The sequence below is a fragment of the Cygnus olor genome, chromosome 2, assembly GCF_009769625.2.
Source record: "Cygnus olor isolate bCygOlo1 chromosome 2, bCygOlo1.pri.v2, whole genome shotgun sequence".
Classification (NCBI taxonomy): domain Eukaryota; kingdom Metazoa; phylum Chordata; class Aves; order Anseriformes; family Anatidae; genus Cygnus; species Cygnus olor.
Window position 1 is genome coordinate 124,579,806 of NC_049170.1, and position 25,357 is coordinate 124,605,162.

Here is a 25,357-nt window from a genome sequence, read left to right on the forward strand (position 1 = left end):
TTCCAGGCAAACTAAAGTACAGTTCAAAACAGCCTTCAAAGTTCAATGAAGCACTTGGAAATTTTTGGTGGCTTTGTTTTTCTCCTAAACTTTGCAGGTAGAAAACAGAAAAATTCTATTCTCTTAAAAAAATAAAATAAAAAAAAAATTGAATGCGTAGCACAATTTCATATGTATATGATTTAATCTTTGGCTAGACTTCTGCATCTGCTCAAACTATTTAAAGCCAAAGCTCTGTAGTTGAGAACATTTGTGAATCAGCCTGGAATATACATCTCCCGAAGTGTTCTCGGAATACAATTATATAAACACTTTTATACAAAACTTTGAATGCAAGGATACTTGGAAATGGAAGATGACTTGACTGACACCTGGCTATATCCTTTCAGGAGGTTTGTCTTGCATGGTTGAATCTTGCCAGCCTCTATTCACAGCTTGGTGGTTTTTCACTATTTTTTTTTGACTAGCCTTGGTTTTAAGGGGATATCCTTGTAGCTGAGTTACCTGTGTGTTTCAGAAGTGTAAAAGACTGGAAAAGAAGTGAGTAAAGGAATGTTGTAATGCAGCAAAACCAATTTTATTTCATTTTCCATTCTTAAAAGTGTAGACAGATAAGTAAAATGACTTTTTACTGTTAAAATTGCACCTTACTAACCTGATTTTGTGTGTTTTGTTCTTATTTGCTGTTTTCCATATTTACAGCTGTTCTTTCACTTACAAAGAGAACGTTCCTTTCCTGAGCACAGAGCCAGATTTTATGCTGCTGAAATCGCCAGTGCACTGGGCTACTTACACTCCATAAATATAGTGTACAGGTAAGTTTCTGAACTGTGTTCTTGTACTGCAGAAGTTCAAATGGGACAAATTACTGAGTAAAAAAATGCTGCATGAAATCATCTTGGGAGAAATTTGAACATAATGTTTCCAAAAAACATAAAGCTTCTTTCAACTGAAGAATAAAAGCCAATGCCTTTGAAGCTTTTTTGTTAGTGACTTCTGCTTTGAGTTAATACAATGATTTTTTTTAATAGGGATTTAAAGCCAGAAAACATTCTCCTAGACTCACTAGTAAGTATGCAACATGATTTTTGATTTTCTATCTTTCTCACAAAATTGACATTTATTCATGTGCATGTTGAGCGTGTTCTATTTTTTTTAAATATCCCTCTTTTCTTAAACAGGGTCACGTTGTGTTGACAGACTTTGGACTTTGTAAAGAAGGGATTGCAAGTTCTGAAACTACTGCAACTTTTTGTGGGACACCAGAAGTATGTTGACGATTTCCGTATCTTTTGACTAATAACTACTGTTTGTTGACAATTATTTGTGTAAACAGAAGATCAAATACTCTGCTTTGTATTGTTGGAGACTTGCATTCTTTTTACAAGCTCTTCCATGGAACCAAACCAAGGGAGACTTTACTGCAGATCTGTTCTTTGTCCTGCTTGCTAATATAGAGTATCTCCTACTTACTACCCACAACCTCATAAATCATCTTTTCTGTCCTCCCTCTTCCCAACCCTTTTCACATACTCTGTTTCTTCCCATGTCTCCTAACCACTGGCTAGACACAGGACAGTTGGTTTTTGTAACAGCTGTGACAGATTTGCCAGTATGAATTTATTTACCATATCCTGCCACTAATTTTTAGTAGGGTTAGAGGCACTTAGTATCTCGTGAGACTTGAGCAACTTTTGTATATGACTGAAACTTTGAACTTGATGACAGCTTATTTAACTTTGTCTCTTTTTACTAAGGAAAATAGACTGGAAGACTCAGAATCTGGAAGTGTTAAACATGTACGAGGGGTTGACTGAGATGCCAAGATTAGTGGCTTTTTTTTTTTTTTTTTACTTTGAATATAAATTACGGAAAAGGCCTTTGGCAGAGAAGGATGGGTAAGGAGTGGTGTGTAGCTGAAACATTTGAACTTAAAAAGAAAAAAAAAAAGCAACATTTGACAACTTATCCTTGTTATCATCAAAGTAGGAATCCAAAAGGCCAAGTGGTAAATGTGAGCTGAAACAGTATTTGTTGAATGCTTCACAAAGTTAATCGGACAATATATAGAACACCGACTTCAAATTTGAGGAAAATCTATGGGACTTCTGTCTAGTGTTCAGAAAGCTAGTTTTAATGCTTACCTTGGACTTCCATGAGTTGCAGCATAAGAGGATGCTAATGCAGTTGCTTAATATTTGTTCTTTAAAATGTAAAGACTAAATGTAACAGTTGCGTATTATTCTTTCTAATCCAAGATACAGATTCAAATATTTCATAATCCTGCTAAAAGCACAATGGTATTCTCTGTTTCTGCACACTGAGTTGTTTGACTTCCAGCACCTATAAAGTTCAAATGAGATTATGAAAGGTTATAACAAGTTCAAAATACTCAAGTGCTTTTCATGCTTTTGCAGGGTCATCTGTAGACAAATGAGGTACAGGGCACTCACGCATACAGAAAGTTTGAGAAATACTGCTACAAATAAGCTATGACTTTCAGCTCCTGTCATTACAGTGATATCTGTGCCTTGTCCATTTACAAAGAGAGGCTACTATACGTTTTACACGTTAACTTTCAGAATTTGGATACTGGAATGATAAAAGTGAGCAACCTCTTGCCTTGAGGGAAAGGGTTAGAAACTGCATGTGTGGTGTTGTTGTAAACTGAGATGATGGTGATGAACCAGCTGTACTAATTTTATATTACATACCTACGAAGAATAGTCTTGTACTGTGAAGTGCTGCGCTTGTACTGTAGCGTTAGTAAGTTCTGAGATGCTGAGTAGATTTCTTGCAAGGCAGATGGAAACCAGTTATCATTGTCGTTGTTTGATACCAGATGTTTATAACAAATCAGATGACAGCTCTTTTACAAGAACTTCTAATTTAGATAATTTAGCAATTCACAACTTATGCCCTCACTAAAGTTTACGGTGAAATTCAGAGTAAGGCATACTGTTTCTCGGTGATAAGCTTGAAGCAGAATGAACTGCTTCTCCTTTCATGTTTATGTGGTGGATGGGGAGCACTCAGGCTTGGAATGGCAGAAATCAGCTTGGCTGGTGGCCAGCTTGCTGAGAGAGAGGTATACCGGGAGGACGTTGCCTCTAGTACATTACAGCAGCCTACTTGAAATGTTTAACAAGTTTCGTAATAGAGGTGGGAACGTAATTTGGCAAAACAATAGTGTTTGGAAAGCATTGTTTCAATTGGGAAAACAGCTGTCCTACTTGCTAAATGACCAGACGGTGATGAAGTATTTGCCTTGAAGAATAAGATAAGTAAGTCAGTCTTAAAATTGCTGTAAGCAACTTTTCCTGAAGATGTTTACTGTTATGTGACTAAAATGTAGTTTTTTTATTGCTATCCTAATGCTCTATTTTTTTATTTTAATTTTAGTATCTTGCACCAGAAGTCATTAAAAAGCAGCCCTATGACAACACGGTAGACTGGTGGTGCCTTGGTGCAGTTCTTTATGAAATGCTTTACGGGCTGGTATGTACTTAATACATGTGGGGCAGGGATTGCTTCCATTCTTCTCCCTCTTTATCTTACCTGAAGTACACCAGAGTGTTAAAGATGCCGCCTTTTGTAGAGTATTGAAGTACTCCACTTCAATGGATGAACAGTTTGTGTTAACATAGCATCTGTTTTTCTCTCTTGGATTTTGCATTGCCTCTGGATGTTTAAACTTTTGCTTTCCAGTGAACTGCTGAACATCAGCTCTGAAGACAGGTAGCCATGACTGAGGGAACGTCAGAGTAAACTGTATCAATAGTGATAATACCCGATAAATTAAAATATGTATTTTAACTTAGGTCTTCCAGGATTTCTTCTAGCTCTTCTGCTTTTAGATGCAATATTAAAAGAAAAAAATCTTACTGTGCTTCTTCTAGTCACATGTGATCGCTCTAATAACAGTGTGTTCTGTTAGTTTTCTTTAGTTTTATATGCATCTGGACCTTAAGTAGGGAAACAGATCTGGTTTTCCACTTGTTCTTTTCAGGCAGGCTCAGTGGGAGCTTTGAATCTGGAGGGCATCTGTAGCTACTTGTGAGGGTGAGGACATATTACGAAAAGAGGAGGTGGCAGGGGAAAGCTATCAAGTGTAGAGACTTGGCGGTGGGGATGACTGAACTAAAGTTAGCAATGTGTAAGAAGCGGATTTCTTCCTTCGTTGCTAGCAGTTCCTATTTCTTACAGAAGTGTTTATTGATGCATACACATAAAACAAAATGCTGAATGTGCCTTCAAAATCATCTATAACATTTGTTTTTTTAGCCTCCTTTTTACTGCCGTGATGTTGCTGAGATGTATGAGAATATTCTTCATAAGCCCCTGGTTCTGCGTCCAGGAATCAGTCTCACAGCCTGGTCTATTCTGGAAGAACTTTTGGAGAAAGATCGGCAAAGCAGACTCGGAGCAAGGGAAGACTTTGTATGTAATGTCCTAATTTATCAAATTTATCAAGCCCTTTTTCATTTAAAGGGACATGACCAAATTTATGTGCACCACACAGGTTTAATAGTGGGAGAGCAGAAAATGCTCCGTTACGAGTCTGTCTCTTTTTTCCTCCTTTTTATTTCTTCTTCTAAGACACCAGTTGTGGTCATTTAATGTTAGGTCATGTGTTGACCTTGTAATAGAGCACGTAGATTATGACAGTATTTTTTCCACGGTGGCAATATGATGAAAGGATGGTAGTGTTTAGCACAGCTGTTTACTGCCTCATAACTATTAAGCATATTGTAGAGTTTTTTAAGCTGCTGCTTCTCAGACAGTGATCTTTATAAAAACTAACATCTTGAAAAGAGGAGCAGAAATAGTATCGGGAAACATTCCTGCTCTGTGGTTGATTTTAAGGCTTAAATGCAGAAACCAGTTCTTAGAGGCAGGCTAACAAATTTGAATTGCTCTTTTTGCCAACTACAGCTTTTATTGCAAAACAAACCGAATGAAGGACTTGACTTCTTGACTTCCTTAGGTTTTGTTTGTGCGTGCAATCTGAAGTAGTATTTACTGTGATGCGCAGGATGGATCTCTGAAACGCGTGTTATCTCTATTCCCTACTGCAGCTTGAAATTCAAAAGCACCCATTCTTTGAATCTCTCAGCTGGACTGACCTCCTTCAGAAGAAGATTCCGCCACCATTTAATCCTAACGTGGTAGGTGCTGTTTCAGTTCATAGCTGCCAAAATTCTGCCTTTAAAGGCTCTTCTGTTTGGAAGAAATATTTGTGCATCAGAATGGATGGGAACCCCTCAGTGCTGGCTGCACTCTGGAGAAGTGACACTTCCGAGCAGTGGTGCTGTCTTCATAACTTAAAACTCACTTGGATGTTTGCTGTTCCCTCTGCTCGTTCCTATCAAAGGACTGACAATTTCTGTGGGGTCTGTAGACAAAGAAGAATAATTTACAGCCTCTTTATGTGAAGCCTCCAAATTACTGACTTCACGATTTATTTTTTTTGTAATTATTAAGCCTTAGTTTCAACCCTACTTTTGTTTATCTTCCTATCAGTTTACATCTGTTTGGTGGAGAAACCTTTGGTGTCTTTTCTCTCCGCTCCGTAACTCCTACTGTGCTTTAGTTCTTGGATGTGCTACTGGGAAGGTGGTCTATCAAAGCAAATACTGTTGCTGGAATTTAATGCTTTAGTATTATTAATGAAAAAGGGAGAAAGAATTTGGTTTGTGGTTGTTTTTTTATTTTTTTATTTTTTAAGTTTTTGCAGCTCCCTAAAAGTCACTTAAGAAAGAGATATTCTTTAGTATTTCTTAGGTTTTTCACATCATAAATGTGTATCGCTTCTGGCCTGAATGCCAGCCTAAAAGAAACAAGCAAGCTTTTAATAACTGTTTTAATAACTTTCAGGGATGCTGTAGTGTGCTGCTTTAAGCTTTCTGTATTTACATAGGAAAGAATTACACAAAGTAGATGGTCTCAGAAGTTAAATTTGAAATCTACAGGAGAAGCATAGTTTTTTAAAACACAGCATTAATATGACAAATGATTGATCTTCCTGTTTTCTAGGTTGGCCCAGATGATATTGGGAATTTTGATGCCGTGTTTACAGAAGAAATGGTCCCATACTCAGTTTGCATTTCTTCTGATTACAACATTGTTAATGCCAGTGTCCTAGAGGCAGATGATGCATTTGTTGGATTTTCTTATGCACCACCTTCTGAAGATATGTTTTCCTAGGAAGTTAGAAGCCAACAGTGTTTTGGAAGTCTTGGGATGAACTGAAATGTTAGAGTTATGAACACATTCCAAAATAGTGTAACCTGTGCCTCGTTTTGTATGTAGGTTTAAAACCTATGAACAAACTTTCTCTGCTGTATAGGAGGAATTTGGGCATTTTGGATGGCTTTCTTTGGGGTTTGAACTGTTTATTCCTGCTGCAGAAAATATTTTTAAAAACTTTAAATAATGTTCTCTACATTTACGTATTTTTTTAAGCAAAAACACTGACTGTTCTCCTCAGTCCCTTCAGGTTTACATTCATATGTATCTAAGATTAGGCTGGCACAAAAAGCAGCAAATTTAGTAAATTTATAAATGCCTTTGTACCTATTTACAGTGACTTTGTGCTTGAATTGTAACTATGCAAATCGTCTTTTGTATATCCTGGTTTAAAAAAGGTAAATGTTTTCCCTGTTTTATCAGTTTGAAATTTGTTAACTTACCTGTCAGCACTTAAATGAAGGTTTAATTTAAGTTAACACTGAGATGCTTCGAGGATTTCTGTAGAATGAAGAGTTGGGCATGTAAAACTAGATCGTCGTTTTTGCATTTGCTGGAGTACCTAGTTCACTCAACTGGATTATCTGAGGCATGGGGGATTACTCAAAGCAAGGACAGAACAAATTAACTGTATTGAATTGATAACATTACTGATCATGTGTTCTACCTTTTTTCCTCCCTGAGAGAAATGTCTGGATTTCAACTGCATTAAAAATATTTTTTGTTAAAACTCTGCTTTTCCAAAGATATAATTAGCAATAATCACCGCTACTTTGAAAGGCTATCTTGCTTTAACCTTCCAGGGATGGGTGGTAAGGGGATCATGCCAAATATTTAAGCATTTTTCTCACTGGTATATAGTTTGAAACACTAATTATGTTCCAAATCGATTGTACTTAAACATTCATAGCTACTTGTCCTTCTGTCTCCCATTTTGCACCATTTTTAAATCTTCACTTGATATTTGGAAAAAGTAATGTAAATTACATTGGTAATTCCTAGAATGTGAAAAGCTATTGTATTTCTCATAACATACACATGTATGGACAAACTGATCATTCTGATCAACTTCTGTTTAAGGAAAACTTTTAACAATGCAAAAACTGACTGCAGTTACAGCGTGTACAAGCCTATTATGGTAGTATTATATATTACCTGTAAATAACAACTTATTTTTGTCTGTTACTTCAAAAAATGCTCTGTGGTTTTTTGTTCATAAATGCATTCAGTTAAATGCCTTGGTTTGAGAGAAGTCTGATAAGACACAGAGGAGCAGCCAGAGTTAAGTGTTAGATAAATTTCAGTATTTAAATGGTTTCCTTTTTGACAAAATAAGAACTAGCTAAGAGAAGTACTAATATTGCATCAAGATCAGGTAAAAATTGAGAACATCACGAACAACCGTCTGTCAAATCATAATTCTTTTGAAATTAATGTTGTCAACAGGAAAACAGCAAGTGAAAGCTAAAACGGGATTCTTTGTTTATTCCACTTCTCTTGCATAATGCTTGAGTAATGCTGAATAGTTGGTGTGTGAGGTGTGGGAAGGAGTCTCTGGGTAAAATATGTACGAATTAACATTGAAAGGGAAGGAAGGAAGGGGGACTATCATTTGTGGGAGTGGAGCAGTGCTCATTTCCCATAGTGCCACTGTAAAGTTTTGAGAAGTGTGGAAATAATCTATGCAGCTGTTCAGGACAGCAGTAACTACATGAATCATGTTCTTGCAGTTGTAATTGTTTGGCAGTAAGCCTTTTTTTTCCTTTTTCTTCCCTCCTCTGCAGTAGGCCTTTCTAATGGAGTAGGAGGGAGAAATTGATTTGAAGAAAGGAAATATCCATTCTCATACTAAACTGTACTGAGCTTTTACTCTTCATACCCCTCGAATGATTCTGCACGTTGCTGGAACTGCATTCTGCTTACAGCAGGGAAATGTACCATATTGCAACTTTTTTTTTACCTCTCACAGCTAGGAAGTACAGTACTGTGGAGAGATGACAAGGAAGGAGATTACTTCAGTGTGGTACATGCTGCACCACTTCACTTGTTGTCCTCTATTTCCAAGATGTATATAGCTAGTCATCTAACTGGGTGAAAAGATTTGGAGCTTCATTTTGCCTTTTTTGTCAAATGTATTGTGTCGTCCCCCTCCCCACTCCCTTTTTAAGATGACAGTGGTAGTTTTCTTGCAGAGCAGCTTGATTTATTGCTTATTAATCTTACTGTTGTTTTGTATTTTTTTTGCTTTCAGCAAGCTTTGCCTTTTTGGCTAAGTGTGAATGTGTCAACATTTCACTTCAAATACTTAGGTTCATTTTGTTCCTTCTACTGTATTTCATATTGTGAAATGCCCCAGTTAGATCAGGACTAGCACAGGTAGAGTAACCAACAGTGTACAACATCAAGCAATAAACCCTCACGCTACTTCCAAATATTAGCACTCTTGTTCTGTATCTCTCTGATTTTCATGGTAATGCTTTTCAGAGATGACTGAAAAGCTTAAGGTGGGGTAGCCCCTTCACAGAAGACCGAGTTGAAAAGGAAAGGTTGGATGGGTTGGACGTGGTGCTTAGGGACATGGTTTAGTGATATATTGGTAGTAGGGGGATGGTTGCGCCAGATGATCTTGAAGGTCTCTTCCAACCTTAATGATTCTATGAAATCTGAAATGATGATAAAATCTGGATTTTGAGAGCTGCAGGGAGCCTACAGAGGCATGACCTGTGCCATTCCCTTCCTCAGGTGGCAGATAGTTGATAAAGGGAGGCAGACTTTGCTGAGCTGTTGGCCTGTCCCTAGTGAAAGGGACTGTTCCACACTGGAATCCATCTCCTGCTCCAGAGAAGCACGTTAAGGCCCTTCTTCTTGGTGCTGTGGAAGCAAACGAAAGGTGCTGCCATTGTGCTCTCCCATCTTCTGACCAGGGAGGAGAGCGAGTGAGATAGCAGGAGCAGCGGACTGGCTGTGCTGCATGGCAGTTGTAAAAACATTAATCGAAATAAGACACGCAAAAAAAGAATTTCGTGGTGTTGTCTGGGGAGGTAAGTTTGCTTATGCTAAATGCAGTAGACTATGCAACGCTTATTAATGAGAGATTGTTTGTTTTTAAAACCATCCTGGCTTTACTATTTATTGTAGGGTCGGTGCGTGATCCTTTCAGTGCCCTGCCCAGGGCTGTAGCCGGCCTGAGGGGGCAGCGGCTGGGGCCGGGCTCCGGGTTCGGCGTTTCCCCCCTCAGCGGCTCCCCCGCGGCGCCTTTCCCGCCTGCCGCCAACGGCTGCCGGGCTGAGGCGGAGCAGGTGGCGCAGGCAGCCCCCTCCTGCCGTCGGGCTCCCTTCATCGCCCCGCTCCTCTCGGGGGACGCCAGCCCCTCAGCTGTGGTGGGAAGGGTTGGGCAGTGGTCTTGGGGCAGGGAGGGAGGGGAGGCATTGTGCTGAGGTGCTTTGGGGTTCTGTTAGGTTTGAGACCCTTCTTGTGAGAGATTTTAAGGGATGGAGCAGCAATTGTGTGGGAGTAATCCCAAAGAAACTGAAAAAGAATCCCAAATATAAATTCTTCTTCAATTTGTGCTTAAAATTTGATACCCCAGGGCACTACAACACATCTAGCCAGTCCACAAGGTGCATTTCTCAGAAGTTTTACACAACCGCTGTAAGGGTACGCCACGGGTACCCAGTTATTTCACTGACAAATATTGATCTGTTTGTACTCCAACACCCAATTCTGTGACTTCCTACAGGTTATCGTTCATAAACAAAGAGCTTTGCTTTCTCTTCAGCCTGTTAATTCTATGTTTTTGTCCTGTGCCAAGTAGTTAAATCTATTTTTGAAGACTTAAGCGTGGTTTCATATTGGCCGTTTATAGAGAAGACAGATGACACTTTTTAAAAGAAAACCTGTAAGGCAGTAAAATAGACATGTGTACCACATTTTGGCCTTAGTTCTCCCTCTACAGTAAATTTGTAAGTGAAGTGCTTCATGTGGTGAGATTTTACTCTAAAAATGCAGATATGGGAGTAACACGCAATGAAAACAACACTGAAGAGCATAGTCACCTTCCAGACCAAAACTGTAGTCTTGAAGGCTTTTTTCCATCAGAATAAGAACTGACCTGTGTACGCTGATGAAGTGTACAACACAACACAAGTGTGTGCAAGATCTACGCCTTAAATAAATGCTACAGGAGGTGACAGCAGACTAAGAAAGTCTGATTTAAGAAAAGATGTTGACTGGTTTTGTACTTCAAACAACTATGACAGACAGCCTTCTCAGATAAAGTGGTTATTTAAGTCTTACTTTTGCTAGGATGATTACGCCTATAAATTACATAGGGCAGGACTAAATGCAGCCTTTAATTTGATGGGTTAGTGGTTGGGTTGTGAAATAATTCATTAATCAGAGAAGAAAAATACTAGAGCATTCTTTTAAGAATTGACAATGCTTCAGCCATTGGAAAGAGATTCCCATTTAATGGTAGTATTAAAAATATTAAAGAATGACATTGAAAAAAATACTCTAATTTTGTATGTCTTTGTTAACATATATCTGTATTATTATTTCAGCATGACAAATTCTGACCTAATTTCTTTACAGCTTATTCTCACATTCTGATTAAGAGTACGAAGATCTTTCTGGAAGATGCAGGACGAAATACAGAAAATGAAGGAAATCGTCCTTATTTACCTTGACAGAAGTGGTGGCCTTCAGAAATTTGTGCACGACTGCAAAAAATATAACGGTATTGCTCACTCAGTAGATAATCTGTTAACGTTGATACGTATTGTTAAATAAATCTCTGTTATTTTTTTAAGACAACTTTTGCTCCTGCAGACTCAAAACAAAGTTATGCTGTTTATCGTTTCGTTATTTCAATAAATCCTTCTGATATTGCTGAATTGGATGCAACTCTTGGAAACTACATTCTTCATAATCCCATAAAAGCTGCAGAGATTTTTCAGTCAGTAAGTGTATATTTGTAGTCAGAGCTGACAAAAACACATCTTTTTATATTTTAACTAGATTTTCCTTTCTAAGATTAAGGTATTTTTCAATTACAGGTATGTTTTGTAGCTATTAAGACATTATCATTAATTGAACAATTGCAGGCAGAGGCCCAGGTGAGTCTGCATTGTTTTCCCCCAATTAGATCTTAAATCTTTTAAGTGTGGTGACATATTAAAAAATACTGATTTTTTTTCTAATAGCTATTTATATATGATGTTGCATTTGTTCATGTAAGTAAATGGTACTTATAAACAGCAGTTTGAAATTAAAATTATAGTATTAATGCAATTTTGTCTTTTGTTAGATTAGTATACTGCTGAAGCCAACACATTTACCACCTTTACCAAGTTATGTTCTCAGTATTTCTGCATTTCCATTTAACTACACATCTCATAGATTTTACATGTCTGAAGGAATAGTCATTGCAATGGGAATTGTAACAAAATATACACAAGGAGCAAGATTTCTTTGTACTGAGGAAACCTGTCCGTTCTCTGAAGGTAGTAAAAAATGAAATCAATACTATTTCAAAAGCTTTTTAATAATTTAGATAGTTTATCAGATTAAAAATCCAGCATGAGAGTCATTTTCCTATGCAGTTTTATGATGTAGACTTTTTGTAATGAGTACAGCACGATTTTTATTAATTGACAGCAGCAATGGACCTTGCCAGCAGCTGGTCAGCATTATTAAATGTTTTGTGAGTACAGCTATACCGATAATCCATTTTCTAATCCTGAAGATAGTTTATATGAGAAGAGATACATTTCCGGTATAACTTAATGAATTCCCTGGAAGGAAAAAAGTCTGTACCAGTAGAATACTGTACTTTTTTTTTTTTTTTGGAAGCTGTCTCTTCTGTATTCCTTCTGTTTATATAAAAAGACCATGTAACAGTATGCTTAAGTGCCTGGCAAAAGCTTCTAGCAGATTTGCTTTAATGAAAACTGATTTCTGTGGAACTACTTTATCTAATATTACTGATACATCTTTGCAGGATTAGGTCTTAAGTACTTTTAGGGCAGTGCTGTTTGCTTCTTCCCGTAACAGAGACCATAAAATTATAAAATAGAAGCTAAATCCCAAAGCTGGGAGACAGTAGAATAAATCATAATGATGTCTTGATGAGGGCACGTACTAGTGGCGAGGAATATACATATCCGATGTCATTCCCACACAATGCAGAAGCAGTCAGTTGCTCCCTGCTGCTTGTCAGGCCAAGCCATTTTAGTTAGGAACGTGTAATAGGAAACTCTGCCATCTCGTGGTCAGCCTACAATAAATGATCGAGATCATTTTAGTTGAAGCGTAGCGCGTGAAAGCATGCTTATCTGAAGAAACACAGGATGGTTGCAAATTTGGAATTTCATTGTCCAGTATTTTAACTACTTTTATACTTAATGTGAAATTTAAAATGAAAGCCACATCCTCCTTATAAACGTTTGGTAAATTCATTTGTTTCAGGGTTTAGGTACATAAGAGTGCATCTGCCTGGAGCTACAGAATCTGCCACAGTGAGGAATGATTTTGTGTGCAGTTTATGTTCCTCACCCCTGCAAGAAGATATGAAGTTTAGAGTACTTGGTGGTAGGAAATACGTAATTTTATTTTTAGATCTATTATTTCCCTACTTCTGTTACATAGTAAGTAAACAAAATGGCTAAGGGGGGAAAAAAAGCTAGTCATGTACTAGTCATCTAAGAATAAAAAAAAGCTTGGTATTGTTTTAAAGAGAACTAACCTCTTCCTTGCCTTTATTTTGAAAGATAAACAAATAGTTGAAATGATTGATGCAAAAGTTCTTAATGCTTTAAAAGGATATTCCAACAATAAATCGCATTTTAGGATTCAGACTTTTACAGTTTTCTTGAGAGGTAAGTGAACTTTAATTTTGACATTTGACAGAAATGTTTTAGAACTGAATTGTAATAATTCCTTGCATTTTTCTTACAGATCCATTTCTGTGGATAAAATGGTGGAAATCGTGATAATTCACATTGAGGTTCTTTCTCTAATAAATGGGGGAGGGAGAGGGGTAGCCAGGTGACTAAACAGTATGCACAGATGATTAAGAAATACACATAGCAAAACTGTTGTGTTCACTTCTATAACTTCATTTAATTACAATCCCCAGGCCAGCTCTGCAGTATCACGTTCTACCTGAAGCTTGTTTTTTCCTCCTTTCTACTTCCTTTGGTCATACTGTTTTGCACTAATTTCATGTGTTTTTAACATCCTTCCTCAAAGTAGCTGTTTTCCGGATTCTGTCAGGATTTTTGGCTTCTACTACCACTGCCTTCCACTGCAAACATTAAATGATTTCTGATGTGACTATCCAACTAATATCACACCCCACTGTCACGCTTCCATTAATCTTCTTTAAACAAAATCAGACAAAAAAAAAACCAACACTATTATACTTGATATGATAACAAAGTCTGTAGAATGGTACAGTTCATTCCTTGAAAACTCACAGTAGCTCCAAGATCATGAGATACACTTCAAACTGCAACTATGCATGTACTGTTACAAAACAATCTATAGGTGAGAAACTGTGATCTACACAGGCATTAAAATTCCACAGATTTCAGTCACCAGTGAGGTTAGACGGGATCTCACAGACTGAGATTTGTGTTTGGACATAACTTTGCCTTCCAAAAATAAATGTGACTTTTGAAAAAAATAATGCACAGAAGTACAAAGGTTTGTACTTTCACACAAAGCTATGTTTGTGTGTCTTTTTTGAAATCTGTATATTATGGATCTCTTTTTTGTGCACTTCTGTTTTTTATGTCATGTTATAGGACAGTAACTGATAATGGGGTCATCACAAGTTTCAGAGTAGGAATGTATACTTGCAGACAACTGTCCATTTTCCTTTCAATGCAGAAATAAATAAATCATCCATTTTCTTCATCAGGAACCTACTTTTCCTCAGCCAGCCTGCCTTCCTTACCTTTTGCACTAATTAATTAGAATTGCGTGCTTCATTTGCTCCTAGTCCACTATGGTAAACTTGCAATCCAACTGTTTTCTGCAACTAAGTGATAAAAATGAAACCGGTCAGAATGTGAATAAAAGCTTTCTGACTGTGTCTTTAATTTTTTTTATGCCCTAAAACATCTTCAGGTCCCCCTGTATTTTATTTTTCATTTCCAGATGAACTGGCCAATAGAATGACAATAGGAGACCACTACAAGATTATAGGAATTCCAACTTGTGTACAAAATGGCCCACAAGCTACAGCATGTATAGAAGTCAGTAGCGTACAGCTCTGTAAACCAAACGGTAAGAAAGTCCCATTAAACTGGACAAAAAAGCTGAAAAACATTTTAGAACAAAACCTTGAGAACTCCATACAGTTCTCTATTGCCTGAAGGTCCCGATTACAAAACCACTGTGGGACCTTCCTCCTACAGTCCTAAATGTGTTCCGGCAGCTGAGAATATCTTCTGCCCCTTTCTCTTTCCGCGCATGGGGAAATGAAATAATTATTTACCGCAGTTCAACTGCTCCTTTCCGTCTCCCCCTACTGGAAGGTGCTTGGAAGTCATGCATGAAACGGACCCGATACTTCATTTTGTTACTCCGTGCTTATTCCATTGGGTTTAGAAGATTGTGTCTGCTGCCTTTAGAGTACTAAAATTAATAGTGTCAGCTGCTTACATTCTGAATTTGTGCTTAATGTATAAACATCTTAGTTCTTTGTAAGCTTCTGTATGAGGATTGGAATGGTGTCATGGTCTAATATATCTGCACAGCTCTAGTGTTTGCTAATCTCTCCTTTGTTTCAATTAGGTCCTTCTTTTATTGGTGAAAATTTTAAGTATCTGCTCTCACTGACTTCAGATTCATGCTGGAGGTTTACAGCCATACTGGCCAATATCTTTGCTTCTCAAGTTGTTCCACCAGGCACTTACAACACCCTGAAACTCGCACTATTGCTGAGTCTAGTACAGACGTGTGAAAAGGAAAGTGCTGATTACCTGGATCTGTTGGTTGTGACAAGCGATGCCTTAGTAATTGATAGGTAAAGAGATTCCTAATTTCTTACATAAGTTAAAAAGTATTTTTAAAGATAATAGGATTGGTCTTGCGTGAAAAGCAAAAGACTATGTTTAAAATATACAGGGCTATGACTTCATAAAAATAACCACGAGACATCTCTATTTCAAGTGATAAATCTAGATCAGAAGTTCACTAATTAAAAAAAAAACCAAACTTGACACTCTCATAATTGTCTCAGTAAGCTTTTAAGACTAGCACTGTTTAGCAGAGGTCAAACTAAACATTCTGAAATCAAAACTGAAGGTTGCCCCAGAAGCTGGTGATGATAAAAGCAAAGGTCTCTACTTTCAAATCCTGTGTCACTTTGAGCCTTTTCATCACCAATTTCCCAGCTATCAGCACTTTCTGCTAATAAGCAATGAGTAAATCAGATATTGTCCTGGTTTGCTTGGGATCGGGTTACTTTCCTTCACAGTGACTCATACGGTGCCATGTTCTGGATTTAGGACAAAAATAGCGGTGGCAGCACACTGATGTTTTAGCTGTTGCAGAGCAGTGCTTACACCAGCTCGGACTCTTCTGCTGCTTGTGCTGCCCTGCCAGCCAGGAGGCTGGGGGTGCACCAGGGGCTGGGAGAGGACAGAACCAGGACAGCTGGCCCCAGTGACCAAAGGGGTGTCCCACACCATCTGACTGGACTGGTCAGCTGGTGGTGACCAATGGTGGTGACCCCCCTTTTAGTTTTCTTTTTCTCCTGTCCTTTTCTCCTTCTTTTCCTTATCCCTTTCTTCTCCCTTCCCTTTCCCTTCGTTTCCTGTTTTCTTTCTATACGTCTGTCTTTTCGTCTAAATGTCCTTCTAACTGCCTTGCCCTTTTGAGTCCCTTCCCCCCATGCAGCTAGGGTGGTAGCCATGGGAGTGGGCCCGTGATGCGTGGTGCTTAGCTGCTTGCTGGGATTAAACCACAACAGATACTGGTATTTTTATGGCTTTTTCCTAAGAACTATTCTGATAAAGTATCGAAAATCAGGTACATCACGACGCACTGGTCATAAAGCCATCTGTTGTTGCCTTGAACAAACTGCTGTTCTGTACGTACACGTCAGTGTGCTCACCCCTTCATGGAACTGTGACCCGCCAACACAAGCTGAATACAGCATCCCCGCTCCACCTGCTCAACCTCAGACTTACTTATGTGCATTTCAAAAGAATTGTGTTCTTCTCCAACCCAAAACGGGGCTTCGTTTTTACTTGGGGAAAAGATCTTTGAAAGTGGCATGAGTTTTATTTTCATTTGAGAGTTCTTCAACAAATGTATTATTGCTTTTTGTTGTGGGAAAATAACGCTTTCTTAAATTTACCATTTCAAAAGTTAACTGTAGAGATGAGTTTGAATTTGAAAAAAAAAAAAAAAAAAAAGTAGGCTGCAGGATTTTTTTTTCCCCAGAAGGTGTAAGAGGAAGCTTTCATGGGCGAAATAATAGGAACTCAGGTTTTAAGAATCAAAACATATTTAATATTTAAATGGTTGTATGCTGTAAATCTTGGTACTTTGTCATTAGTACTGTTTGTATGTGCACGTTCTATTATCATTAGCCTGTCAAAATAGACATTTCCTACATATTTATATTGATATAATAGTCTATTTACTCCTACTTAGTATTTTAATTAATAATTTTATCCCATTTATCAATAGGAGATGTCATGCTCTGACATCTTAAAATCATTAGGAGCCTTTGATTGTGGAACCAGTTTGCAACCTTTTTGTGCCAAGGAACATAGTGTAGGGGTTGAAAAAGAAATCCTACACCCTCCTTTCTCAAAAAGAATTTGGGACACAACCCTGGCAGGCAGAGCGTGCAAGTTACCAGCCCGTTCGTTTTTCCCAGACGGCCAGGAGAACTGCTAATCCTCTACTTTCCTCTAGAACAGGAATAGGAGTTAATAATAGGGGTTGAATTAGAAGACCTTGGCTTCCTAGGAAGTACTTCTGTCACAAGCCTCATATGTTAAATGTGTAAGAAACAGAGTCCTTTTTGCAGCTGTTGGAGAGAAAGCATGGGCTTCTACCTTTGTGTTTAAATGTACTTTAAACGTTTAGTTTTGCTAGTGGTTTTATTTATCCTTTTTAAGCAGATCTTCACATATATAAATACTGTTACAAAGTATTAAGAACAGTGTTAAGCTTTTAAAAACTGAACAGTAATTTTAACAATTTATGACTATTATTTCATCTTCTAGGCTTTTGAATTACAGCATGTGTCTTCTGTCTCGTGGCATACGACACCCATCCTCTAGTGACATCTTTCCTTCTGTATCCAAAGATAAACATGGAACTGGACGTGCTAGTATTCAAGCTTGCAGCGTTCTGCTTGCTAAGGGGGGTATCTGTTACATAGGAGACTTGTGTACCTACAAAAAGGATAAATTGGAACTTCTACAATCCGGTAATTTCACATCTACTAACAAATGAGGGGACAAAATGAACCAAACATGCAAAATCAGGGCTAGGTTTGTTCCTCAGTTTATGGCCCTCAAATGCTGGGAAAAGGTAAGAGCTACTTTAAGAAGTCTAGAAGAAACAAGGGCAACAAAAAGCAACAACAAATACACCATCCTCAAAACTGGTGGTGTGAAAATGCCAAGACTCAATCATGACAATGGAGTGAAATATAATAATAGTTACTGTTTTCAGCTTCTGTGTTTGGAACTAGAATTTAGTTGAACCAGATTAGTTACTTAACTGATGTATTTTGTCCTGTGCTAGTTCTAGAGAGCAGGACAACAACACTGTTCATTCCTGGGAAGAAGTATGGAGAAGAGGCTGACCAACAAGTTACTATTTCAGTTCAGACCAATTTTTGGTCTTATGTAGACGTGGGTTCTTCCTCAAAGAAACATATGCCGAAGGACAGCTTTCTGATCGGGCAGATGGTAAAACTTACATCCTGTTATGGCAGTAACTGAACTATGGCAGTCGTTTGTTTATGCTTATTTCAACTTGAAAAATACAGAAAACAAATCTATTAGTATTCCTCAAAAGGCTACAACTTAAGTGACTTTAAATCAAGTATCTTCTAAAATGAGCTAGTTTTCCCAAAAGTAGATGCCTTGTCTTTTATTCAGAATACCTTTTGACAGCTACTACTGAAACAAGACTATTACTGCATCTCTTACAGATAGTTCATTAGCTAATCTTACAACACTCAGCACGCACAGATATTGTACATTACAGATTGAAAAGACTGCAATGTTTCTCCTAGTCAGCAGCCCAAAATAAATTTTCTTTCTCTTTAGGACTTGAGCTTGCTTCCACCTAATCTTCTAGATGTTTTTGGGCTTTTGATATACGATGAATTTCCTTCATGTCGACTGTCTTTTCCTCTTGTGCATCACGTCCTGAAAAAAGCCACTAATCCTGAAGCCACCCTCTACAGAGTCTCACAGCAGTTCAGAACACAGGATTATGAAGAGGTAACAAATATCTAATAATTCATAAATTCATTATACTTGGGGATATCATACTGTTTCTGGAATCAGAAGGTTCTGTCCTGATACTCTGCTTATTTTTAAACCTGTCAATGCTCACCTCCTACCCCTTCCCCCCCCCCCCCCCCCCCATTCCCACTAGCAGTAATTAGGATTATTGGTAAATGTAGCTTCAGTTCTTTATAAGGGTCAGAATAGTAAATTGTTTGACTTCGTTTCTGAAAAACATACTAAGTTAACCCCTGTATGAGATCAGATCTCTAATACCTCCTTTTGACAAGAATAGTTTACAATCACTTGTACAATATTTTATTCCAAATAAACTGTATCTCTAGTGTGATTAACAGGTATCAAATTAATATCTGAAACCCATCCTTATGCACAGCTGGATGGTGACATGCATCTTTATCAAAATTACTGGTGAAATATGCTGTCTAAACTAAGTTACTATGCCAGGGGTATGTTAAAAGGTAACTTTTTTATTTTCCGCAGTTACTTAATATGTGTCCACTCTCTCTAGTTTATTTTGTTTGCTAAGAATCTCCATGTTGAAATGAGCTCAGAAGCAGAAAACCTCATTCAGGGCTACTATCTTGCGAGTCGCAGAGTGAGAAGAGATTCTATGCATGGATCAAACTTATCAGCATCTGCACTAAAAATTCTGTATGTCCTACTCCTCATGGAAAAAGAAACATCTCCATTTCAAATCGGAATTGTGCTAACCAGCTCCGAAGTTTAAGTAAAAATCTAGACAAGACACTTAAATTTCAAAATGTTCAGGTGTAAAGAATCCTACTTAACATTGATTAATACTATTTGTAATATTGATTTTGAAAAAAATAAAGACATTAAAAAGTGATTTAAGAATTATTAAAGCTGCCTAGACAAACAAGAAGGGGCTTTAAATTATCACAGCTTTCTATGGCACAAGTGAAGAAACGCAAAGATACTGCAGTGTTAACTTGTGATTCACAGAAGTGTTTGAAATTGGGCAATACGTAATCCATTCATTTCTGCACTATTTTATAATGTTTCTAACATGCTTATATTCATCTCCTAGGATTTCACTGTCTAAGGCTCATACCAAGCTAAGTTTAAGAAAGAAGGTACTTGAGGAAGATGCGCTGATTGCCATCTTGCTGCTCGAATCATCTCTTACCCTAAAGCACGGTAAACATTTAGTCTTGGGTATATCACTTTCATATTTTGTCAGTTCAGAAAACGTTTCTCAGTTGACTGCAGTAATAAAGGTACTTCTTTTTAAGTGAAAGCCCAAAATTTCCACTGTTGAGAACTGAGATAAGGAAAAAATCTTTGTTGACTTGCCTAATGAGTCTCAGCGCCGCACACCATTAGGCCTCAGGACAGCACAAAGCCTCCATCCTTTATGAAAGCGCATTAGAGACACCGCTCATCTGGAACTGCATCATTGGTCCAGGGTAAACTGTGGCTATAGAGAATTTACTCTCCCTGGGGAAAGTGTTCCCTTCATTTATCGGTCACGTTTGTTCATGCGCAAACTTGGCAGTGAGAAAAGAATAATGGTGTATCACAAAAATGCTAACTTACAGGATTGTATCACTAAGGAATCTAGGTCACACCTTCCCCCTCCCCTCCTTAACAGGGCTGGCAGAAGTTTTATCAAGTCTTTACCGTACATATCGATTTCTTCTTTGCTTAGGTAAGTCTGCACTATGCATCGAACCAAATGCTGTATTTCCGTTTGACCTCAGTAACGAGAACTCCCTGCAACAGAGAGATATTTACCTACGGAAGTGCCACCATCAGCTGCTTAAGTTTATCAGTGCGTATGGCCCAGGAATTCATGTTAACACTAATGAGGAGTGAAGTAAAGCCCAAAGCTCCTACTTTACCCTTCTGGGCCTGGGGTTAAGGAGAAACACACAACCATCTTTTTAACACTTTCACAAGATAGGTCAGTGCTATTTTGCTAAGGATTAAAGCATAGCTGACAGGACCTAATTGCAAGTTTTCTGACAGTGGTGCTGAAAGGCAGAGGTGGCTGTTCCTGGCTACCCCTACTTCTGTCACTTAAATGGACAAGTTTTTTTATTAAGGCTACTACTAACAATTAAAATAGGAATAGAGAACCTGGCATTTCATTTCAACAATGTGAAACTTCTGTAGTTTTTCTTGTTGCTTCTTTTCACATGTATTACCCAGTGAGGCATACTTTAAATACATTACAACCACTTCTCCAGTGTAAGACAACTTTTTAAAATTATTATTCATGTACTAGACATAAATTTTAAAATGTATTAAAAAAGTCACCATACTGCTTGATGTTTTATGTCTTGCTTTTACACTATAGCAACACAGTATTAGACCAGGATGTTGGTATGCTCCTGCAGTTTGAAAAAAAAAAAACCACAGTATTTGCACAACATGAACTTAGATAAAAACTGGAAGGGAGGGTAGAACCCCACAGGAAAGCAAAAAAAAATAGACCCAGTAGGCTGGCAGCTCAATGAGCTCCAAGTCTAACTACCTCATTGAAAAAGTGAAGTGTAAAAGGTAGTGTGGTAGATATATGCTCCTCCAGCTGTGGACTTTCCTTTACTGTGTTCTCCTAGTAAAGACATAACAGTAGGCATAACACTGAGCAAGTTTTAAATCAGAGGTCCATGTTAAAAAAAACTGCAGCAGCAGTGTGTGCAGACTTCCATTCAAATCTGGGCAAGCTGAGCAAATACTGAAGGCTCGTGTGCCTGCTGCTCAGGTCACCCAGCAGGATCATGCTGCTACAGCTCACATTGCCTTAGCAAAGAACTACAGCCACTGAAAACACAAATTCAGGATTTTATTTACGCAAACACTGCACTGAAAGTGAGCATAACAGTTGCCACTGTTAACATTATAAACACTCACTTAGACAAGGTAACACACAAGTTCTCCTACATCTTTTAACACTTGCTTTTTCCAAATTTGATCATTCTGAGTGCACTCAACTGCCAATGCTGAGTTCTAACAGTGTCCGCAGGGCTACCTCTCCTCCTAGAGTCACACTCCCACCTGAACTCCATTCAGGTATTATTCACATTTTCACCTGAACTCAGTCTTTGAATCAAGCAGCATTTCTGAGAAGCAAGAAGGGCCACAACAGCATTTCCAAGTGCATTAGAAATCCACACTTCAGACTGTTTTCAATCTGGGGAAAAAAAAAAAAACACTTCAAATTTAGTCAGTCTTCTATAAGCTTTTATCAACCTCATACAAAGTTACTAACTTTTACTGGCATTTCAGATTGAAAGATACACATCAATAACCAGTCAGATGGGTAAACGGCAAAGATTTCATCATTATGCCAGTAAAATTACTTCCATAATAGACTTCAACAGAAGTTTTATAAGTTATTTCTGACAAACCATACTAAGGAATGTATATCCTTAAAAGTTTTCAAAGAGCACAACTTTTTATCCTTGCCTCTGCCCAGCTTCTCCCCTGTGATGCTTTTAGCAAAAACTTTACGACCTGTAACAGTGCCACAAGTCAAGAACAAAAGCAGTCAGCAGCCCAGAAGCACCCTGGCTAACAGGGCACACCTTTGGCTGACATAAGCCAGCACAGCTCCACCCAGCAGCAGTGCCCCGTACCTGTCTTCACCAGCTCCCAGTACAGCTGCCTGGAGCCTGAGCACTGCGCCACCACAGCTGGAAAGCAACTTACCTTCAACAGCCACACTTCTGGGAGTCAGCGGAGTCTGCTGCTGGCTGTACGTACACACACAGCTTGAGGACACCAGAGGTCATCTGATAGCGCCTTTAAAAGGCGAAGTAAAATCAGAAACACAGGTAGCAAGTCAAATTGGAACATGATACTAAAAAATACTGATGAGCTGGCACATCAGATACAATGTTATTCATCAAAAAAATCAGCTGGGTAAACGGCAAAGGGTTATCATCACTATGCCAGCAAACAGCTTCCTGCCTGTGCTAAGACTGCTGCTATTTCTCCAGGTATCACACACAAGGGGATTTGTTATGCTCGTCTCAACAGACGTGCTTCTGGAAATCCAAGCAGAAGCATGTTTCCAACCATTAAGCACCAGAATGAATTTAGTAGAGCCAGGACCAAGAGAAAAGCTCTCTGGCCACAAGAAATGCAGGTCCCTGCTGATATGTTCAAGCCTTTCCCTTGGGCATGCATTCCACCAGACTGCTGTGGCTAAGTGCTAGCAGGGAGGGTGAATCAAGCACACTGTTCTTTACTTTAGCTGCTCGCTTTCAGCTAGCATCTGTGCATGCTTCCAAGCACAAGTTGTGTTTCTCTCTAGCTAAAGTCTGGATTCTCCAGTGCTACCACAAGCATCTCCTGATTCCTTCAGGATTCTTGGACTGCAATTGCTTTGTTCTGAGGAGCAAGCATTAGATGTTTTATAACCACCCATCTTTTAGAATTCCAACCTCAAATAAAAGCCCTCAAGAAATTCTCTACTGTCACAAGGTTTGAGGTCAAGAACAAAAAGCAACATTTTAAGTTCATTTAAGAGTGGACAAAAACCTCACCTTCCAATATTCATGCTGACAGCATTTGAAGGAGAAAGAGAGGCCTACTGGTCCATGCCCCAGAGATCAAATAGTTTGTACAAAGGCAAAATTCAGCTGCATAATAAACAAATGGAGTCATTATATAAGCAAAAAAGTTTAGTACAACAAGGAAATACTACTTGAGTCAAGATGGCTAAGAAAACAAGGCTTATATTTAGGCTCCTTGGCCCACAATGTAACAGCCATCACAGCAGCTTGCTAGTAGAGACATATGCCCTGTGATGTTTTAACACACAAAAAATTATTTAAAAATTAGAAGGCTTGTGACAATGCCACAAGCTGAGAACAGCAGAGCCAGCCAGCAGTCCAAGCACTCAGTAATTAGTCTGTGCTAACTGCGGAATACAATCTAGGACAGTTTAAGACTTAACCCTACATGCAAATGCTCATATTCCTCCTTGTTCCACCTGCAAGAAAATTTAAAAGCCATAAAACAGCTTCAGAAATCTAGACCTAAAGTTCAAGAGGCAGCTCTGGAGGCTTTCCTCAACATTAAGTGCAGTAAGAAATACTCACTTCTGTAGCTCCAGAATTCACGTGACATCTTTCTGCTTGCATGATAGCAGCATAGCACAGTCCGGGCTGAAGATTCCCAAAGCCAGAAACCAATTCATCTCTGAAATTCTTTTGCTGCCTAAAGCAAGTAAAAGAAACAAATGAACAAAAGAGGTTTTATTTATGAGAACGCCACTCTGAGCCACTAGCAGAAGGCACCAGCATTTCCCCAGGGAAAGTAAGCCAGTCAAAAAAATACCGATCTACCTGCTGACCTAGTGAAAGCATTGTTGGCTTTATCATTACCTGGGGAGAAAAGCAGACAGCATCAGCTGAGATTAAGTTTGAACAGATAGCACCTTACCTAAGAAGTTCCAGAACAAAGAGTGACTAGGATTAAGCTGCTCCTAATGAACATTCATCACTGGGGAGATGAGAACCCCACCAGGTACAGCAGGACAACCTTTAACCCTACTTTGTTTGCCCTGCTCTGGGGAACATACTGACACCATAGGTTTTCCTATGGATTGAACCCAAGGTCAGTACTCATGCTATAGCCCTGGGGCTGTCCCTGTTCTCTCAGACCATTTGGGATCTGTGCCTACAATCCAAAAAGGGCATGGTCAGGGTCACCAGCCAAATTCCCCAGCGGGAAAAAGGGTAATTTATCTTCAGAATTAGGGCGATGCGCTTGCCAGTGAAAGTGACTTATCTGCAAAAAAGAAGTCTCTTCAGATGTCTAATTTGTTACTGCTTTGAAGACTCGATGAACCAGAAGATAAAGCGGCCGGCACAGCCTGCCAGGCGCAGAGCGCACTAATTAGACCCATTTTACACCCACAAGCCACGTGCGCGCTCCTGCAAGGCGTGCTCGGCCAGCGGGCACCAGCCTCAACTGCACAGCTCCGGCCTCAGTGTGATGCCATCTGGTGTCAGATCGGCTGCGTTTGGTGACCAAACCCGAGGCAGAATCACAAGAGCGCAACACTCGCTCATCTTTCAAGTGAAAAGCTTATGGCGTTTATAAAACAACGCCAGCAATTACGCCTTTAAGCTCAGAAACCTATCGCTGCACGCCTCACGCGAAGCACCAGGTGTGACCCAACGCCCCCAAAGCCCAGAGCCACCCCTATCCTTTAAACTGCCTATGTCTTTCTTTTAGGCTATATCCTTTAAACAGAGCCCCCCAGGGGCTGCACCGAGGCAGCAGCGAGCCCAGGACCGCGCCTCACACACGGCCGGGCTCCGCCGCCGGGACGGGGACATAACCCTCGCCGCCCGCCACCACACGGCTCCGCGGAGCCCCCGCACCCCTCTCCTGGCTGAAGGCAGCCCCGGCCAACACGGCAGCCGCCCACAACCGACCCGGACCCACCGACACACGCGTCCCGCCCGGAGCTCCCACCCCGCTCGGTGCCGCCTGAGGAAAGAACAAAATGGCGGCCGCCCGCGGCGCTTTTGGCGGGCCCGCGCATGCGCAGTGTCCTGCTGCGCAGTGGGGGCGGGGCGGGGAGAGGCGGCCCCGTGAGGGGCCCGGCCCTTACT

At 39.3% G+C, this 25,357-nt stretch overlaps 2 protein-coding genes, 1 long non-coding RNA gene and 2 other non-coding genes across 16 annotated transcripts in view; 2 read left to right on the forward strand and 3 right to left on the reverse strand.

The window, feature by feature from the left end:
- LOC121064401 (serine/threonine-protein kinase Sgk3) overlaps window positions 1–7,431 on the forward strand; it is a 29,408-nt gene extending 21,977 nt beyond the window's left edge. For both annotated transcript variants that reach the window (XM_040545809.1, XM_040545810.1), the window contains 7 exons: window positions 703–815; window positions 1,032–1,068; window positions 1,182–1,268; window positions 3,403–3,498; window positions 4,285–4,440; window positions 5,079–5,168; window positions 6,037–7,431. In XM_040545809.1, the coding sequence (XP_040401743.1) occupies window positions 703–815; window positions 1,032–1,068; window positions 1,182–1,268; window positions 3,403–3,498; window positions 4,285–4,440; window positions 5,079–5,168; window positions 6,037–6,207 (750 nt within the window). In that variant the 3' untranslated portion in view covers window positions 6,208–7,431. The remainder of the gene's footprint in view (window positions 1–702; window positions 816–1,031; window positions 1,069–1,181; window positions 1,269–3,402; window positions 3,499–4,284; window positions 4,441–5,078; window positions 5,169–6,036) is intronic.
- A 1,429-nt stretch (window positions 7,432–8,860) lies between these two features.
- Window positions 8,861–21,407, forward strand: MCMDC2 (minichromosome maintenance domain containing 2). 7 transcript variants are annotated; one of them, XM_040545802.1, is made up of 15 exons: window positions 8,861–9,869; window positions 10,843–10,987; window positions 11,080–11,210; window positions 11,307–11,366; window positions 11,558–11,753; window positions 12,718–12,840; window positions 13,020–13,127; window positions 14,413–14,541; window positions 15,052–15,283; window positions 17,502–17,707; window positions 18,028–18,194; window positions 18,558–18,734; window positions 19,270–19,412; window positions 19,810–19,919; window positions 20,431–21,407. In XM_040545802.1, exons 2-15 carry the CDS (start codon window positions 10,888–10,890, stop codon window positions 20,595–20,597), a joined length of 2,049 nt encoding a protein of 682 aa, XP_040401736.1. In that variant the 5' UTR covers window positions 8,861–9,869; window positions 10,843–10,887; the 3' UTR covers window positions 20,598–21,407. The 7 variants fall into 7 exon arrangements, 6 of the variants coding, with proteins under 6 accessions (XP_040401736.1, XP_040401738.1, XP_040401737.1 ...); XM_040545804.1 differs by having other exon boundaries at window positions 8,861–9,629; XM_040545803.1 differs by having other exon boundaries at window positions 8,861–9,290.
- Window positions 21,408–21,549: 142 nt separating this feature from the next.
- LOC121064402 lies at window positions 21,550–25,304 on the reverse strand. 5 transcript variants are annotated; one of them, XR_005816493.1, is made up of 6 exons: window positions 25,188–25,304; window positions 24,080–24,118; window positions 23,834–23,951; window positions 23,276–23,371; window positions 22,437–22,529; window positions 21,550–21,918 (listed from the first exon to the last, which is right to left on the reverse strand). It is a non-coding gene; the product is annotated as an uncharacterized LOC121064402 (long non-coding RNA). The 5 variants fall into 5 exon arrangements; XR_005816495.1 differs by having other exon boundaries at window positions 24,080–24,524; window positions 25,188–25,261; XR_005816491.1 differs by lacking the exon at window positions 24,080–24,118 and having other exon boundaries at window positions 25,188–25,291.
- On the reverse strand, window positions 22,001–22,079 carry LOC121066718. The gene has a single exon (XR_005817938.1). It is a non-coding gene; the product is annotated as a small nucleolar RNA SNORD87 (small nucleolar RNA).
- On the reverse strand, window positions 22,605–22,683 carry LOC121066717. The gene has a single exon (XR_005817937.1). It is a non-coding gene; the product is annotated as a small nucleolar RNA SNORD87 (small nucleolar RNA).
- Window positions 25,305–25,357: the final 53 nt, after the last annotated feature.